At 37.1% G+C, this 17,935-nt stretch overlaps 1 protein-coding gene across 3 annotated transcripts in view; it reads right to left on the reverse strand.

Annotated features, from left to right (window-relative positions):
• LOC149225025 (exosome complex component RRP45A-like) overlaps positions 1-17,935 on the reverse strand; it is a 102,770-nt gene that overhangs the window by 44,761 nt on the left and 40,074 nt on the right. For 2 of the 3 annotated variants that reach the window (XM_089386422.1, XM_089386421.1), the window contains exons 2-6: positions 15,864-16,073; positions 15,232-15,327; positions 15,003-15,117; positions 14,794-14,874; positions 14,339-14,527 (exon numbers count right to left, since the gene is read on the reverse strand). In XM_089386422.1, coding sequence (XP_089242548.1) covers positions 14,339-14,527; positions 14,794-14,874; positions 15,003-15,117; positions 15,232-15,327; positions 15,864-16,073 — 691 coding nt within the window. The remainder of the gene's footprint in view (positions 1-14,338; positions 14,528-14,793; positions 14,875-15,002; positions 15,118-15,231; positions 15,328-15,863; positions 16,074-17,935) is intronic. The other variant, XM_089386423.1, reaches the window with a different exon arrangement.

Consider the following 17,935-nt stretch of genomic DNA (forward strand, 5'->3'; position numbering starts at 1 on the left):
AACATATCCTATCTTATTTACCAAAAAAAAAACTTCCTTAATCGAATCATTAAAAAAGAAGTGTACATAGAGCAACCTCAAGGATTTGAGGTAAGTGGGAAGGAGTTCCATATGTGCAAGCATAAGAAAACTTTGTTTGGAGTCAAGTAGGCATCAAGAGCATGGTATTCTAGGATTGATTGATAAAATTTTGGCCTTCAACAAACACAAAATATATTATAACTTACATTACATATTTGTTCGAACTAATTTGCTCATTTTAGTGTTGTATGTAGATGATGTCTTTTCAACAAGTGCAAAGAAGCTCATTACAAAGTGCAAAGAATAAACATATTTAGGTTCGAGATGGACATCAACATTATGCATTACTTCAAGTTCGAGGTTTGGCAAAACCCCAAGGGAGAATTTCCTCAGGTATGGCAACTACGCAGTTCATATCCTAAAGAGGTTTTTGATAGAAAACTACAAAACTAAGGCCACACTCATCATCACTAATCTAAAAAAAGTGACAACTTAGATTTAGAGTTGGTGGATCCCACAATGTACAAGTAGTTGATATGTGTGGATCCCACAATGTACAAGTAGTTGATAGGTTCCTTCATTTATCTGGTCAACACCAAGACAAAAATATGTTTTTTAGTGAACACCTTGAGTTAGTTCATGGTGTAGCCAAGGTGGGAGCATTGAATAGTAGCAAAACATGTGCTCAAGTATTCAAGGGGCACAACGGAGTATGTTCTGAGATATTTTGGAGATGGTGAAGTGAAGTTGCTCAATCATTCAGATTTAGACTAGGCAGGCAGTGCAGCAGACAAGAAGAGTGCCTCAAGGTGCTTCTTTAGCATGGAATCAACGATGATATCATAATTCATCAAGAAGAAAACTTTTGTGGCAGTTAGCAACAGAGAAATATGTGGCAACTAGTACTACTAGTCATGAGGCCATCTAGTGTTACAAGTTACTTGCAGGATTGTTTGATCAAGAGTTCGAAACGACAATCATTTGTTGAAGGAAGTGTAACTAGGTTCGGTCTTCATAGATGCACTTTTTATACTTGTACTTATTCAAAAAAATAAATATTATTTTTATAAATATGTCAATGAGTTTCTTGCTCATTGAAGTAGGTCTAGCACATGTCAAAGTGCTATAGGTGAGTCAAATAGTCAAGAGAAAATATTGAAGACCTTAAGGGCATGTTACATTATGTATAAATATATTTTAAGTCAAAGGGAAACCTCCAAGCAAAGTCAAGTCTAATCCTATGTAATGACACCTTCAAGAAGTTCCTTCAAGCATGCTACACCACCATGGAAAATGTGTGAAGTCTGCTCAGCAAATCAGCCACCTAAGCCCACCAAGTCAGCCTACAAACAGCCCTCCAAGTCGGCCTGCTAACAGTCAATCAAGTCAGCCTATAAGTCGGCTTAAATGGAGGGACAGTCCTCTATTTATAGCGGCTGTCCACTCCAAATGAAATGGACAACTTGGGCTCTGAAATCTGCAAGAAATAGAGGATAAGAAGAATGAAAAAAATCCAAGGAAAAGGTCTACTAAGGCAGCAAGGTTAGGAGGAAGAACAGCGAAGTCTAAGGGACTGTTTCCAAGTGTATACACAGCCACACATGCGAGAAAGTGAAGCGAAGTCTGCGACCATATCAGAAGTAAAATCACAGTTGCATGATCTTCATTGTTTTGGGCTAGTAACTAGGCCTACAAAGGCCTCCTACTCCAGCGTAAAAGGAAGACACTCAAGCGAAGGAAAGAAGAGCATATGAACCTAGTAATCCTCCCACACATGCGAGATACTAGGGCAGCAGAATAGCAGCACTGTCATACACCGATATTTCAATAAGGATCTCGGTTGAAGTCTACTTGTGCAAGGAATAGAAGAGGAACACCTCACCTAGAAGACTCACTCAAGAAGGTCTATCTCTAGACAAGATTCAAAAGAGAAACAAAGTGCCAGAAGAAGTGCTGGAACAAGTGTCAGGGAATAAGGTGCAGAAAGAAGGAAGGACTTGACTTTTGCTTGGAGGATACTCTTGTCAGGGATCTAGGGTTTGGCATTGATCAATAGAAGCTTCAATAAGAGCAATTCATCAAAGGGTTTTCCTCTCAAGAGAAGAGAGGCTTTGGCCCTGGCAAAGAGCCAACATCTTGTGTCCTTGTTTTTTTTGTTTTGGTAGCAGTTTGATGAAGTACACACATATGCACTAATAAGAAGAAGAAGAAGAATAAGCTAACAAGAAAATTAAAAAGACTCCACAAATTGTTATCAAGTAACGAAGAATCTCACTACACTACTTTGCCCTAGATTCTTCAACATCATTTACTATGATAATTAAAGTTGTATCAAACTATTTGTGAATCCAGTGATCCATGACAAGTCCAAGCATAGAGAGATTAAATATCATTTCATATAAGGCAACGTTAAGAAGGGAGCAGTGAAGCTTTAACATATTCCCATTTATCAGTGAGTGGCTAATATTTTGACCAAGCACTTAGCAAAAGGGAAGTTTGACGAATTCAGATATGAACTGGAATTGTTGTAGAATTCTATCCTCGCTAAGAGGGAGAGTTTGGTCTTGCAAAATTGTTTGATCAAGAGTTGGAAACAACAATCATTTACTATGATAATCAAAGTTGTATCAAACTCTTTGAGAATCTAGTGATCCATGACAAGTCCAAGCATATAGAGATTAAATATCATTTCATCTAAGTTGCACTGAAACAGATATGGAAATGGATATGGATACAGGGTTTGAAGCAAATACAGCAAAATTTCAAAAAAAATGGATACGATACGGCAAGGAAACGACATATATATATAACGAAATAAGAATTTCATATTACCATTCATCATTTAGAATCTAGATTCTATATCTAAAAATACATAATCATCATCATGAATTCAACATAATCAAATAAACATCATCAATTCAGCATAAACATTGTCATCATCATTACTGATTATTATAGCATTCAACATATTATCATCATCACTAGTAATATAATCATAAATACTACAACCTTTGTGCTTTCAAGTCCATCTCATTCAAAGAATAGGTCATGCATGGCAAATGGTATCTATCTTCCTTGTATGGCAATTAAAAGGCCCATGGGATCATTGGGATATTTCGTCAAGACATATTTGAACATTTCAGTCTTCTCAGCGTCAGCTTGGTCTCTTGACTATATGCAAGCAAAAGATTGGCTAGAGAAGATTTGTTATATTGGAGGGATTTATGAAATCAAGAGCAAAATCAATGAAAATTAACAAAACCTTAACCAAACTGAAATTTAATCGCTCAAATAAATCTCTTCATGAAGACATCCATCAAGCCTTCTATTTGTATTTTTGAACATCTATCATTTTCTGAGTAGTAAGAATCCTTGATAAATATATGAAGTGTTGTTGTTTCTAAAGATTTAGAAGAGAGGTTATGAGACTGCGTTTATACTATATAGTGAGTTTATTTGCAAATCTGATTTCTTCATTTCTAATATTTATTTATGGCTATACAAATTTTCAAGTTTTTTAACATTTTAAGGGTGGATTCCAATCATGATTTTTGTGGATCATCCAAAAATAATCTAAAACCTTTGGAAACGTATCCAATTCCAAATCTAAAGTTTCCGATTTTTGGAACGGCACAAAAACGTTTTGGACAAGGATTATACCCATTTTTGTTTGGGAAAGAGGGATTCATGTTTCTGGCAAATTCTTCAGGCGTTTCCGGTAACTTAGCATTTCATATAACACAACATTCAGAAGGGAGCATTGAAGCTATAACATATTCCCACCGATCAGTGAGTGGCTAATATTCTGACCAAGCCCTTAGCAAAAGGGAAGTTTGAGGAATTTAGGTATGAACTGGGATTGTTGCAGAAACCCTTCCTCGTTAAGGGGAGAGTTGAGAATTATAGCTAAGACAGAAACTCCCACACAAGTTAATGTGAACATGCAAGAAGTAGTTCAAGATATTTTAAAAGTAATTTTACTTTCGAAGAATAACTATACTCTATAATTTACTTCAGTAAAAAAGCAAAAGTCTTATATTTATCTATTATCTCTAAGAAAGGGCATTTTGTGCATGTATGACTTATACTAGGAATAAACTCAAAATTATATTAAGGTTTTGGTCTCTCCTAAAGTATACATACAAGAGCAATTGAGTAGGTTGAAAAACCAAGAGAGAAAGGGCAGAGGAATTCCGACAATAGAAAATCCAAGTTGTTTTCAAAAGACTATAGTATAATCCATAGAGTTGTATGGATCCATATTGAGTTATTTGTTCTTTTTCGGTGTGTTTAACCCCACACCTCATTAGTTATTTATAAGCAATGGCTCTTTGGTCTTTTTTTAGGCACATATCAACCCCTTGTATCTTATCAAAATTATAAAGGATGTATCTATTTTCCATATGTGCTTTGATAGGTCCATGCTACCCAACATTCTGTCAAGAAAAACTACATATGTGTTCTACCTAAGTTTTTCTTTCTCGAGGAATTGTCCCTCTAAGTAGTGTGGCTCACAATTTCAGTGGCAATCAACACCCTTGTGGCAATAGCCTATTTCAGTGTTACAAGAATCGGCGATCACTTGCAATTAATCGCGATTCTTAATCTGCTAGCCCACGAAAAGTTCTGAGTCAAAACTTTGTGGGTCAAACTCGTGTTGACCGAGTTTGACTCGTGGTCAACGCGAGTTTGACTCGAGAGTTGGCGATTTGATTCAATTTGGGCGAGTTATGTGATTTTTTGCAGCGAATATTCTTGGTCGACGTTTAGGGTTGCAGCGGCATTCTAAAACGATTCCCAGTCCACGGTTAGGGTTGCAGAGGCATTCTAAAACGTAAAGCGACGGGCGACGAGCCTTTTTTTCACTGCTCATTTATTTTGAATTCTCAAAGATGTCGAGAAGGTAAACCGACAGGCGACGAGTCCACGTATTTTGTTGTTCTGCGGCCAACGTATTTTGTTGGAGCCTGGTATGTAATCACTATCAGTTGAGCGTTGGTTTATGTAGTGACAGTCATTATTGTGCAACGTGTATAATGGGTGCAACAACGTGTATAAAGTTTAAACATATCTCTGTTACGCTTTTAGTGAAGATGGTAACACTAAGTCGAGGCCCGAGACTTTCTGTTGAATGTGGAAGACAACAAACCTATGGGCGGCAAGGCTTGACACATTCAAAAGCCCTGATTAAAGTAGAAAAATATCATTATGTTGTAGCAGCACATCTTTTTTCAGAAATATTAATAGCTATCGAATATTAAGATGCATTCTACAGTTGTAACTAGTAGCAATTCAAGGTAGCTTTAACATTGGCTTGTACGTCTCTTTCGTGTGGCAGAGTAAGGGAACATGCGGCCCAAAACACTCATTTTAGCAAAATTTTATACCAGTTCAATAGATTGAACAATTAAGAAGCATTTGACTATCCATAAATCCTTGAAAAACAATGACCTCATAGCACTAGCAGCGAGCTACATTACGAATAGTGTAACCACCACCACCAACCAGCATAAGTGGTACATTAAATGACCGAACAAACCGAACACAATATGCGTGTCCCTTGACTGACAAATTGAAGCACCCTAACCTAACCCCTGAGAGTGAATCTGCTCCACATTGTAGAACAACTGCTTCTATTTGATAGACTTCCATTACCTTCTGGATAATGGGCCTGAAAAGTTTCTTGTAGCTCTCATCGTCAATTCCATCATTCAAAGGAACATTCAAGAAATAGTACTTCCCTTTCCCATATCCTACATCTTTAATATGACCTGTGCCTAGAAAGTAATCCCCAAATTTGTGAAAAGACACAGTCACATGGTCTGTAATTTACAACAGTCAAAGTGTAGTGGATTATGTTATTTTTCTAGTTAACATAATAGAGAGAATCACAAACTTCACAAGACAAAAGTACCATAAAGAAATGACTTTGGCTCATTGACCACTTGTTGTGGAGCTAAAGAACCTAATCTAGATTCTATATGTTGCAGCCTGCCCTAATCTATATGTTGCCTCTAGTTATTTAGCTTGATTCCTGCCTTAATTAACTAGTTAGATTAGCTACATATGATAGTACAAATTTCAAACTTCAAAGTTCAAACTTTCAAACATATATGGCATTTTTTATTTTTATTTTTTATTTTCTTTTACATGAGCCAAACTAAACAAATTGCACAACTCCAAATCTTAACAGAAGCCACAATTTAAACTCAAGTCTAAAACAACAACAATACTGAAGGAGAAGGACTTTGTTTGGGCTTATTGTGACAAGATTCCTGGAGAGCCCAAGCTCCTTTGTAAATTTTGCAAAGCGAAATGTAGTGGAGGCATTTATAGATTCAAGTACCACCTTGCACAGATACCCGGCCATGATATAGATGTCTACAAAAACGTTGACAAAAATGTCAAACACCAAGCAAGCTTGGCCATTGATATGTTGAGTCACCATAATGCCAAGAAAGCAAAGCAAAAAAAAGAAATAGGAACTCTTGGAGTTGACAATTTTTCTTCCAATACCCCCTTGTCATCTCCCTCTGTTAAATCCTCAATGCAGTTCCCAAGTTTCCATACATGCCTCCAAGTCCAAGTCAAACTCAAGGCCAAATGAATCCTCCTACATTCAACACTGGAGGTGGAAACATAAACACCTTTTTTTCTCCCCACACAAAACTCGGTTCCCAACCTACCTTGGATGCCACTAGTTGGAAAAAAATATCCATAATCAAGCAAGGAAGGCCACTGCTAACTTTTGGTACTATTCTGACATACCTTTCCACTGTGCCAGAAGTCCTTATTGGCAAGCTATGATTGATGTTGTTGTTGTTGCAGGTCCAGGGTTCAAAGCCCCTTCATTAGAGAGCCTTATGACAAATTTGATGTTAGAAAGTGTTGAAGATGTCATGCTTGTGCTATCTGAGTTTCATTCATCATGGGTAGAAACAGGGTGCACCATCATGAGTGATGGATGGACAGATCAAAGGAATAGAACTTTAATAAATTTCCTTGTATCTTGTCCAGCATGCATAATGTTTCTCAAATCAATGGATGCCTCAGACAAGGTTAAGACTGCCCAACTTATTTGTGAAATGATGGAGGAAGTCATTCAAGAAGTGGAATAAGAACATGTTGTACAAATTGTCACCGATAATGCAGCTAATTATATGGTCGCTGGTAGACTTTTTGAGATTAGGCACCCCACTATTTTTTGGACCTCTTGTGTTGCCCATTTCATAGATTTAATGCTTGAGGACATTGGTAAGCTTCATTGGATACATGAGGTTGTGGAGAAGGCAAAATCCATAACCAAATACCTATACAACCACACTATTGTCCTAAACACCATGAGAAAATACACTGAAGGTAAAGAAATTGTTCGACCTGCAGTGACTAGATTTGCAACAAATTTCATATCTTTGCAATATGTGGTTGAGCAAAAGATAAATCTGAAGAGAATGTTCTTGGGACCTAAGTGGATGGCATCTAAACATTCCAAGACCCTTGAAGGCATTGAAATTGTTGCACTTGTGTGTGAAAATTTCTAAACTGAAATTCTACTACTGTAGCAACTGATTTATTTCACCTACTTATTATTCACAATAAGTTATTTACGAAATCCCTTCAGTAAATATTAAAATAAATTCTACTGCAGCTATCACACAATTACCCAGAGAAAAACGCATGCACAAGAACCAATCACATCAACACGATTATTTTGGACAATTGTCCCCAGAAAACCCCAATGTGGGAAAACCGATGTAGCAGATGAGAGCTTTATTAATCATCATCAGCAATTGCTTTTACAAGGAATGATTTTGCAGATAAACTTAAAGAAAACACATGAGACTCTCCCTTTGAGACCTTCCGACACTTTGGAGACCTTGCTCCCCTTCTGCGTCACTCTGCGTGGCCCACTGTGGCTCTGAGTGGCTCTGCGTCCCTCTCGTCAGCCTGCGTAGGCTCTGCGTCTCTCCTCTGAACTGTCTCTCTCTGCGCTGTCTCCCACTGTCCCTGCGTCACCTCCTCTGAATTGTGTCTCTCTCTGCGCTGTCTCCCACTATCCCTGCGTCACCTCCTCCGTTGTCTCTACCTATGGTTGATGCCCTCCTCCTCCTCCACCCTACAACTCTCCCTCTGAAATCGATCTCCTCTACTTGAGAATCGATTTTCCTTGAGATATTTAGTATATGTCGGTGTGTCTCCAAATGATCCTCAAGTCTTCTCTTATACTTTTCATGTTGACGAATCAACGGTCGAGATTAAGTCCCTAATCGACGACTAAGATTAAAACAGACTTGATCCTCGTCTCTTAGAAGCTTCTCACCCTTATCTTTATTAATACCCATTAATATTCTTATTTTTCTAAGTTTAGACTTAAGAACCTATTAAAAATATTAATAATTTTAATAACTCCTCATCTGGGTGGAATTTCTCAAAACTATTTTTGGGTCTTGGAGATCTCACGTGTTAGCCTCTCCTCCAAATTTCAAGGCTAGAGCACATCCGATGCTGCCAAAATTCAACATTGTGTTTAATGACGGTTTCTAGAAAGATGCCAAAGAGATTATTGTTGTGACGGAGTCCATTGTTAGACTTCTCAAGTACTTCATCTCTTTTAACTCTTTCATTTTTAAAATTTCACTTCAAGTTTCTTTTTATTTTCAATGTTTCATATTTCTTTAAATTTGAACGCTTGAACTTTTAGGATGGTTGATGGTGACAAACCCGCTATGGGTTACATTTATGAGGCGATGAATCTCGCATCAAAAGAAGATATGGGGATGAGGAGGCAAAGTATATGCCTCTTTGGGACATTATTGATGCACGTTGGGATAGGCAATTGCATTCCCCCTTACATGTTGTTGGGTACTTCTTAAACCCACAGTGTTTTTATGATAAGAGCAAATTTAATGAGGATGGGGAGGTTGGCAAAGGACTTATGACATGCATGGAAAGGTGCTTCCCTGATCCAGAATTTCAAAGTCGTGTCTTTTCCCAACTACAAGATTATAGAGCGCCAACTAAATTATTTGCCTATACCAATGCTATACGAGAAAGGTATAAAAAGTTGCCAAGTACCCTTTGAGGCTTGAAGGCTTCATCAATTCATTAAATTTGTTTAAACTTTATTTTGTATGTTAAAAGTTTTATTAATTTTTGTTGTCTTTTTAAGTTTTTACTATTTAGTATTTAGTATGTCTACTCAAGAACCCTTGCCACTTGCTAGGTCTTTGGTGGCAAAACTTTGGTAGTGATACGCCAGATTTGAAGAGATTCGCCATTCGAATCTTAAACCAAGTATGCAGTGCTTCCAGTGGTGAGCACAACTGGAGAATGTTTGAGAAAATACATTCTAAGAAGCCCAACCGAATAACACAAAAGCGCTTAAATGACCTTGTATTTGTCCATTACAATCTACAACTTCACAACAAGCAAATACTAAGTGAGAGATTGAATTTGAAAGTTTCATAATCTGATCTGCACTTTAAAGTTTAAACTTTGAAGTTCAAAGTCAAACTTTAATTCACATTTCAATGTCTCATGATAATGACAGGTTTGGATCATTCACCAATAGACCTTGAAGAGATAGATTTGCAAACTACAAATGCAGCAGATTGGGTCCAATTAGAGGAGGCTCCTCTTTTAAGCCTACATGACTTGGAGAACTTTGAGAGTCAAGCAAACAAAGGAGTGGGAGGAATCGCTTCTAGTTCTCACTCTAAAGAGTCTTAAACTCTTAGTTCCTGATTTTTTTTCTAATTAGTATGCAGTTTTTTGTAAACTTTTAGAAGCAGATGCTTCTAGTTCTATGTAGTCACTGGTTAGGAGTCAGGACTCAATACTTTGGATCATGTTTGGACTCATAACATATATGAGATACTTATTTATTCATGATATTTTGGACATCTATTGATATTATGCATTGTTTGGACATGGCTTTACTAAATATCAATGAAAAATGTTTTTGTTAATTCAATATATGTGTATATTTTTATTAATTGAACTCACGGATTTTTTCCCGATTTTTTCCCGATTAAAACTCTTCACTCTTTTGCCTTTCCGATTTATTGCCAATTCCGAGTCTGGTAACATTGGCCTAAATATTATTCCTTTTTTCTAATATACCCTGTTGGAAATAGCAAGAAGGGGGTTAATCAGTATTTCCCTTAATTTTACACAATTGGTTAGTTTATTTAGAGCATCAAACAAACATGAAACATCACCATGGTAGTACACAAGAGATTTTGCTCAACAAGCTTTGTTATGTATGGTTTACATACAAATTTACCAGTTGAACTGGAAAGAAGTACAAAACTCCCCAAGGGTTTTACCAACAATGAAAGCAAATGTTCCTTGAATGAGTTTAGACTCTTGTACCAGGAACAATAACCCAACTACAATCTGTTTTGCTTCACAAACTGCTACCTCTGCTGTTGCATTCCACTGTCACTCCTTTTGTTGTTGTACACTATTGCCACTGTTGCTACCACTATTGTTGCCACTACTGCAACTGTTGTCCACTCTCACTTTACTACTGCTACTAGTCAAGAGGATCACTGTTACCATAGGCTTGCAACCTACAGCTGCTCACATGCTGCTACTGCTGCCACTACTGCTACTGTTGTCGCTCATTGTTGCCACTATCTTACACAAGGTCATTGTTATATACATGTCATATAATCTCACTGTCATGAGTCACATGTCACTGTCACAAGGTTGCTGCCATCACAAGATCACTGTCAGAACAACAAGGTCATAAGCATATTGCTTCATAGCAAGAGGACACTCAACCATACTTCCATATCACTATCACAATCATCATTGCTATAATTGCTGTCAAGAAGGGTCTATCACAATATCATCACTGTCATAATCATCATTGTCAAGGAGGATCTATCACAACATCATCATTGTCAAGGAGGATCTATCACAACATCATCACTGTCACAACCATCACTGTCATCATCACTGTCAAGGAGGGTCTATCACAACATCATCACTGTCCACATATCATCGTCATTATCATACTGCCATTGTAGTTCACTGTCGTAGTTCACTGTTGCAAGCTTTGGATCTAGATATGGCAAATATTGATGATGAAATTGGTATGCTAGGATTAACCCTTCAAAACAACTTTCAACAAGAACTATTAATAAGTATATGTCAATGTTGCACACTAATTGGAGTATGAGGCTTGCACTCATTACTCCACCAGATTTGGCCTTTGCAACTTGGATCAGCACTTCGATATACCATAAACGATCTAGTGATGAAGAGCCATCAATAAACTGACTCTGCTTGGTGCCAAGGAATATACACAAGTTGGAACTTGCACAAGGTCTCGAAATAAGTTGCTTCAGGATTGACACAGATTGTTTCTAGCCTTAGGTCTGAGAAATTATTGCTCCTTCAATTGTACTCTGGATATGCTTGACTGCTTCAATTCAGGACTGCCTATCCACGGCTCAGATCTAATCCAAATTATTTCAAGACTTCAAAGATTTCTTCTACAAGAGAGAAAAAAACAAGAAACCCTACTGCATAATTCACACAGACTTCTCTAGATCTGAATCTTAAGATAAGCAAATAAGTGTCAACAGCAATGCAGCTTCGGATCAAGAACAAGTCACAGATTTTCTTACATAAAGGACACCAAGATGTATAGTGAGCAGGCCTCAGGATGATACGAATAGTCTAGTGAAATTATTTAAGTTGCTTCAAACTTCAGGCGTTCAGAAACGTTGCATAAAAAACATCAACAAGCTCTTCGCATTACAGCCCACTGGAACTGAAATTGACTAGATAGCTTGTCAATGCATTGCTTAAGTATTGCAAACCCACAAGTCGAATTTTTTTTGTGTGTTTTAGTTTAAAATAGGAGACAAAACCCACGTTGTCTCAGTCATAGTTATAGAGCGGACTGTTAGGTACCTTGCACAGAAGTCAAACCACAAGAAAAATAATTATGTCACAGTGGTGCTCAAAAGGGATTTTAATTCAGAGCATTCTTTCAACAAAAATCACTGATTTTGGAAAGCACGATCACAGATTTTGAGGTCCGAATAAATGTGAATTGGGTTCATTAGTTTATTGCCCAGACAACAAGTCCTTAGAGATTGAAGCTCAGGGAATTAGGCTGCAACACTTCAGGATTAGTTGTTGGTTATAGTTTGAATTGCTTTAGATAGGAATCTAAGCCACACCACAAAATTTACGAGAGGAATGTAGCAAAGGATAGACAATAACCATGCTCAGAACTGCCAGAATTTATTTACAAGACTTACTATAATGAAGGGCCGAGTACAATGTGTGTGGAGCAAAGTGTAATAGATCTGAGTCAAAAGCCAGATACAAGTTCAATCAATAGTCCACTGAGGTAAGATGTTTCAGATACGTGATGAAGTGTCACCAAACTAAACTGCTGTGAATAGGCCAAACCAGATAGTGTAATATAGATTCAGATTAAGTTCAGGAAACTAAGCGAATCTACTTGTGGATCTGCTTCAGTATAGTGAATAACATCCACCTACAAAGATAACAGCCTATCTTGCATCTTCGTTGGCTCTGCAAAAATAACCTTGTGCTCAAAATTTGATACCCTAGAGAAGGCAGAAAGCTGCACAAAATCTTCAATGAATCCCAAGTGCCAAACCAAAACAAAAAGGAACCTTCATCAATGTCTCTCTTCAGATCTAGCGATTCTCCACAGGGACGAAATAGAATTGCAGAGAAATTGTATCACAATTTGATGTTTGATAAAGGGCAAGGGTACTCAATTTTATAGAGGCTGAGGAGACCATGAAGAGGCAAGCCTTCCCTTGCTTGGAGTGAAAAATCTTTGATTTAAAAATTCAACTTTTGGAGTCATAATATTTGAGGTTAACTTCCAACATTTCAAATTTGGACCATATATCCTTGATTAAATAAATTCGATACTTAACTTTACCCTTCCAACACTTCAAATTTGGACAGTATATCCTTGATTAATTAATTTGATAATTAACTTTACCTCTTCAACAATTCATCCATCTTTCCCACATCATTAAGCCACTAATATGATGCCACCTCAGCAGCCCTTTGGGGTTTTGGACCACTGGCTAGGTGCACAATCTCTTAAAATGTGAGGGCTCTCGTGGCACTCCACACACCAACAGAATCAGCATCATGAGGAGAATCTAATGGCGACGGTCTCTGAGTCAAATTCAGTGATCTGCATCAAAAATCCTCAACAAATGCGGGGTGTGCTCGTCGTCTAGGGAATTCAAGACCTAGAGCTAGGGTTTCATCAATGCATTATCTCATCCATGACAGCCAACATACCAAGGACATCAATGACAACATCCTGCACCCGCTATGACATCCTGCACCCACTTTGACATCAATGACCACATACTCAACATACCCAAAATATGCCCTTTTTAGTTTTTAATGGAAAATTGGCACATATTTTCTAAGAAAAAAGGCAAATGAATTATACTCCAATACTTATGTGCTATAGCAATATTAACTATGAATTACATTTAAGTGAACTATTTAGTACACAATTGTGAACACGTTATCATTTATGTATTCAATGTATATTCATCTTTCCTATCAACTTAGGAGTCAGGACACAGAAGTTGGCCCATCAAGTGTTTGGTTTGTGTCAAGGCTTTATGTTGGTGGCTTTAACAACCTAATCACTACTTTTAGTCACAATATCTATGTAATGGCATACGTATCAATCCAAACTTCAATAATAAGAATTACCTATGTCATCAAAAGAAGATTTGTACTTGAACAAAAGTAACAACGATAGACAAACCCAGAATTGTCAAAGAGAATATTCAAAAACCGCAAAAGCTTAATAGCCACCTAAATGCTTGGAAATACAGCAATCAAGAAGTACCCAAAAGAGAGGCAAACATAACCATCTTAGTGAGAACAAAAGCCAAAACATAGCACTAATGATTAAATTACAACCTGGTTGAGTAGCATCCCACAAAGGCAATGAGACATGCGACAGAAAACACTCAAATTACCTATGTCATGAAAGGAAGATTTGTACTTGAACAAAAGTAAAAATGGTGATAAACCCAGAATTGTCAAAGAGAATATTCAAAAACCTCAAAAGCTTTCTTGCCACCTAAATGCTTGGAAATACAGCCATCAAGAAGTACCCAAAAGAGAGGCAAACATAACCATCTTAGTGAGAACAAAAGGTAAAACACAGCGATAATGATTAAATTACAACTTGGTTGAGTAGCACCCCACAAAGGCATTGTAACATGCAACAGAAAACACTGGAACAGCAACATAAAATTTATGAAAGCTCACTTACAGCATCTTTTAATTTAGCGGTTATGTCTGCAGCTTTCATAGCAGCAACACGGAAACATCGCATAATTTCACTCTGGCTTACACCCACACCACCTCCTTTTTGAACCGCACAGACATCCCCATGTGTATTCATCGAGATGGTCATTCTTCCACCCATAACTGCTTCTTCCTTGTAATTTGGATCTAAAACCTGCTCATTACTGAAAAATCTTAGCTCGGGAACTAAAATCAAGTAACAAGTCAGCCAATTTAGCTTCATGCAGCAAGGCATTGTATATGTACTACTAAATAATGAAAACCTTTTTGTAATTCCAAAATCTCAGCAAAGAAACCAGAAACCAACTAACAAGTCAAAGCTAGATTTGGATTCATGCAAACAGGCAATGTATATGTATATATACTAATCAATTAGAAAATGGATTGTAAGGAAACGAATGTACAGGACCATCTACATACCACCATGTCTCCTTTGCCAAAGAAAGCAAATGTCACAGCAATAGGAAGATGATGAATGATTAGAGGTAAAGGTTCTCGTATCTGCCAAACATATTGTGTTTTTTTATTCATGAAGTGGAAACTTTAAATCATAACGCTAAGAAAATTAACCCATGAAAGGTAATGCCACCTCAAGCCATGACAAAAGGGTTGATATATAGTAAGCCAACCTCTGGTGGATGAATAGTGATTTCCTGACCATCTGGACCACCCACACTACATTCAGGCCGACGAAATGACATCAACGCAGCTAAAGCAGCAATATTGGCTGCATCAACCATATTCCTGAAATAATACAGATTATCAAAAAAGTGAAGAAATTCTGTTAAAAAACAAACAGTTCAAACAACTCATGTAGATCACTTCCTGTCCATAAATTTTCTTAACGGAAATTCATACCCTCCATTATCTAAGATATTAAGGTCAACTCGCAGTGCCCATACTGCTTTTCCTGATAGAATACAGAGTGACTCAGTATCTACTGCCCTGCTTTCCCTGCAGTTTAACACATATATCACTTATAAAATGTCTACTTTCAATTCACTAATATACTATACACAGCTGTAAGAATGTTAACCTTAACAAGTAACATAGAGCTACATGACATTCAATTTATCACAAGAGCTGCCGAAAGAAATTAACATCAACACAGTAGAATATGCAGCATCTCCTAATGAACAACAATCTAGCTTTCCAAGCTAAAAGCCCCAGATTTACGGAATAAATTAAATGCTACTTATATTTTATTTCAGGTTATTAGTCTAGACACTCGAAACCAAATAAAATTAAAAATCTATATAATGAATATCATGTTGTGACATATATATATGATGAACAAAGAACATGCAATTTGGCCAATAGTTAGAAGTTTTAGCCTATAAATGCAAACAGAAATAATATATGGGACCTAATATTTTCTTCAGACACTGGTCAAAAGCCTAACATAGTAACATCAAGTGATCTTGCCCCCAACTGCATAGAAGCAAAATATTTTGATAAGAGAGATAAATATAAATAAGGTGGATGGTAACCTTAGTCCACGGTCAACTATACGTCCTAGTTCAACAGCGAATTCCCCAGGACGCCCAGACTCAAATTTAGGATCAGCCATTGGTGAAAACTCAGTAAATATTGAAAGTGTTCCTTCATTGGGCCGATCTCGATAAGGCTGCGTAACTTGTGCTGTCACAATGCCCATGACATGTGTTTGTCCAAGCTGCACCTCTGCTGCACCATCCTCTCTGCATGGAAAACATCATTAGATATGTTTGTAGTTTAGGATGCAAAGCACAATTCTGGTTATCAAATTCTATTGTCCATTTTCTTCAGGGTAGTAAAAATAATGTCAAAACAGAAGAATCTCCATTGACATTTGAGACATTAAGGCAAAATACTACTGAGATTCCAGTTGCTACAAGCTTGAAAATCATCCAATAAGGCAATGATAAGTCAACTTTAAACTACTTTTTCAAAAAATTGCTAAACTTCCCATGCTACTGGCTCAGCATAACGTTAAAAAAGTTGATTATTAGATAGTTTCGAGTGCCCCATAAAATTTCACTTCTTTTGAAGTACATGAAAATCTGATTTGAAGCTGAATAATTGCTATTGAAAATATGAAACATCATCTGGGCAAAGCATATTCTCAGCTATGTTGCAAATGTTTCAGAACAAAGGAACAGTGGAGACATGGACAAGGATTGTCCAGAATGGCTAGAGCACACCTTTATATATATAGTGCTCTAGCCATTCTGGACAATCCTTTCTATATATATATATATCAGAATTCACTAAAAACATGAGTAATTACATATAAGTTTATAACTAGTTTCCTGCACAAAAAACAATGATTAATACCATTTAATATTTTAGAAAGAAGGAAAAATAACTCAAAATAAAGAAGGGAGACATAGGGCTAACACTAACCAATGTTCCATGAGGGCATGGTTGTTATAAACATAATTATAAGTACAAATAATAATTAATTAATTAATTAAAAAGTCAAGGGACACATACCCTTTCACCTCATGACCAGTCAATGGTGTAAGTAAACCGTCACAGGGGTTTATTGTATCATCATTCTTATCCCTTCTATAAATTAATACATATTTTTATTACACAATTCTGTTTACACATATACAACATGGACTGTTGTTACATTGGCATCAGAGCCAACTCGGCCTATTTAATCCTGTACACTTAGCATCCTTGACTGTACATTACTGCTGTCAATTCTGTACACAGTCATCTGTTCAATCTGTCAGTACACTGTGATGCTGTTAAGTGCTCTCTGCTGCTGTCATACATTCAAATTGCTGTCATCGTACATTCATATTGCGTTGCTGTCACTGTAGCATGCACACCAATCTGTGTCCTTTTCCATTACATCCAATCCACACAATCTTTATCCACCGCTTCCATACCATAACTGCCAATTTTACAGCTGTGCACAGCCATCATTATTTCTGTTGAGCTTGTCCATACCAGCCGCTACCTCTGCATTATACATCCTCCATAGAAGATTGAGATGTACAGCGACCATTATCATGCTGCCGCTAGCATCGACTCATCATACATTACTCGTCCATACGCCCCTGCTTAGAAATCTGTATTAGCCGATACTTTTTTAACCACACCATTTTTTCGCCCTCCAAGATTCTGTGCCATCCTTAATTTATCCTTTTATTTTTATCTTTGAAAGGATATTAAATGGTCACACCCTTTTTTTAACATTTTCAAAAGTTATATATAAGGGTTTTTCCGGCAACATTTGTCCAAAAACAACGGTGTCACTTGTGTCTATGTTATTTCTTCTTGCTCAATTCTTGTTTCCGCATATAATTTAATTAGTGAAGGCTACAGTCATATTTACTTCGATATTTACAGTGTAACACAGTAAATAACTTGCATGAATTAACAAGTAAGAGAAGTAATATCAGTTTGCTGCAGTAGGGATTTGGGTCTCCAAATTTTCACATGGTAACAGAGTTGCAGGTTAAGCAAGAGAGCAGAGCCGAAAGAGCCCAGCGCTGAAGAGGAGGAGGGAAGTCGAAGTGCTGCATAGGCAGCAACTCGAATCCCTAGAGGAATTGCGCAGTCCAGG

The sequence above is a fragment of the Pinus tabuliformis genome, chromosome Q (genome assembly GCF_031772625.1).
Source record: "Pinus tabuliformis cultivar Carrire ecotype Pingquan chromosome Q, CPIR1, whole genome shotgun sequence".
NCBI lineage: Eukaryota > Viridiplantae > Streptophyta > Pinopsida > Pinales > Pinaceae > Pinus > Pinus tabuliformis.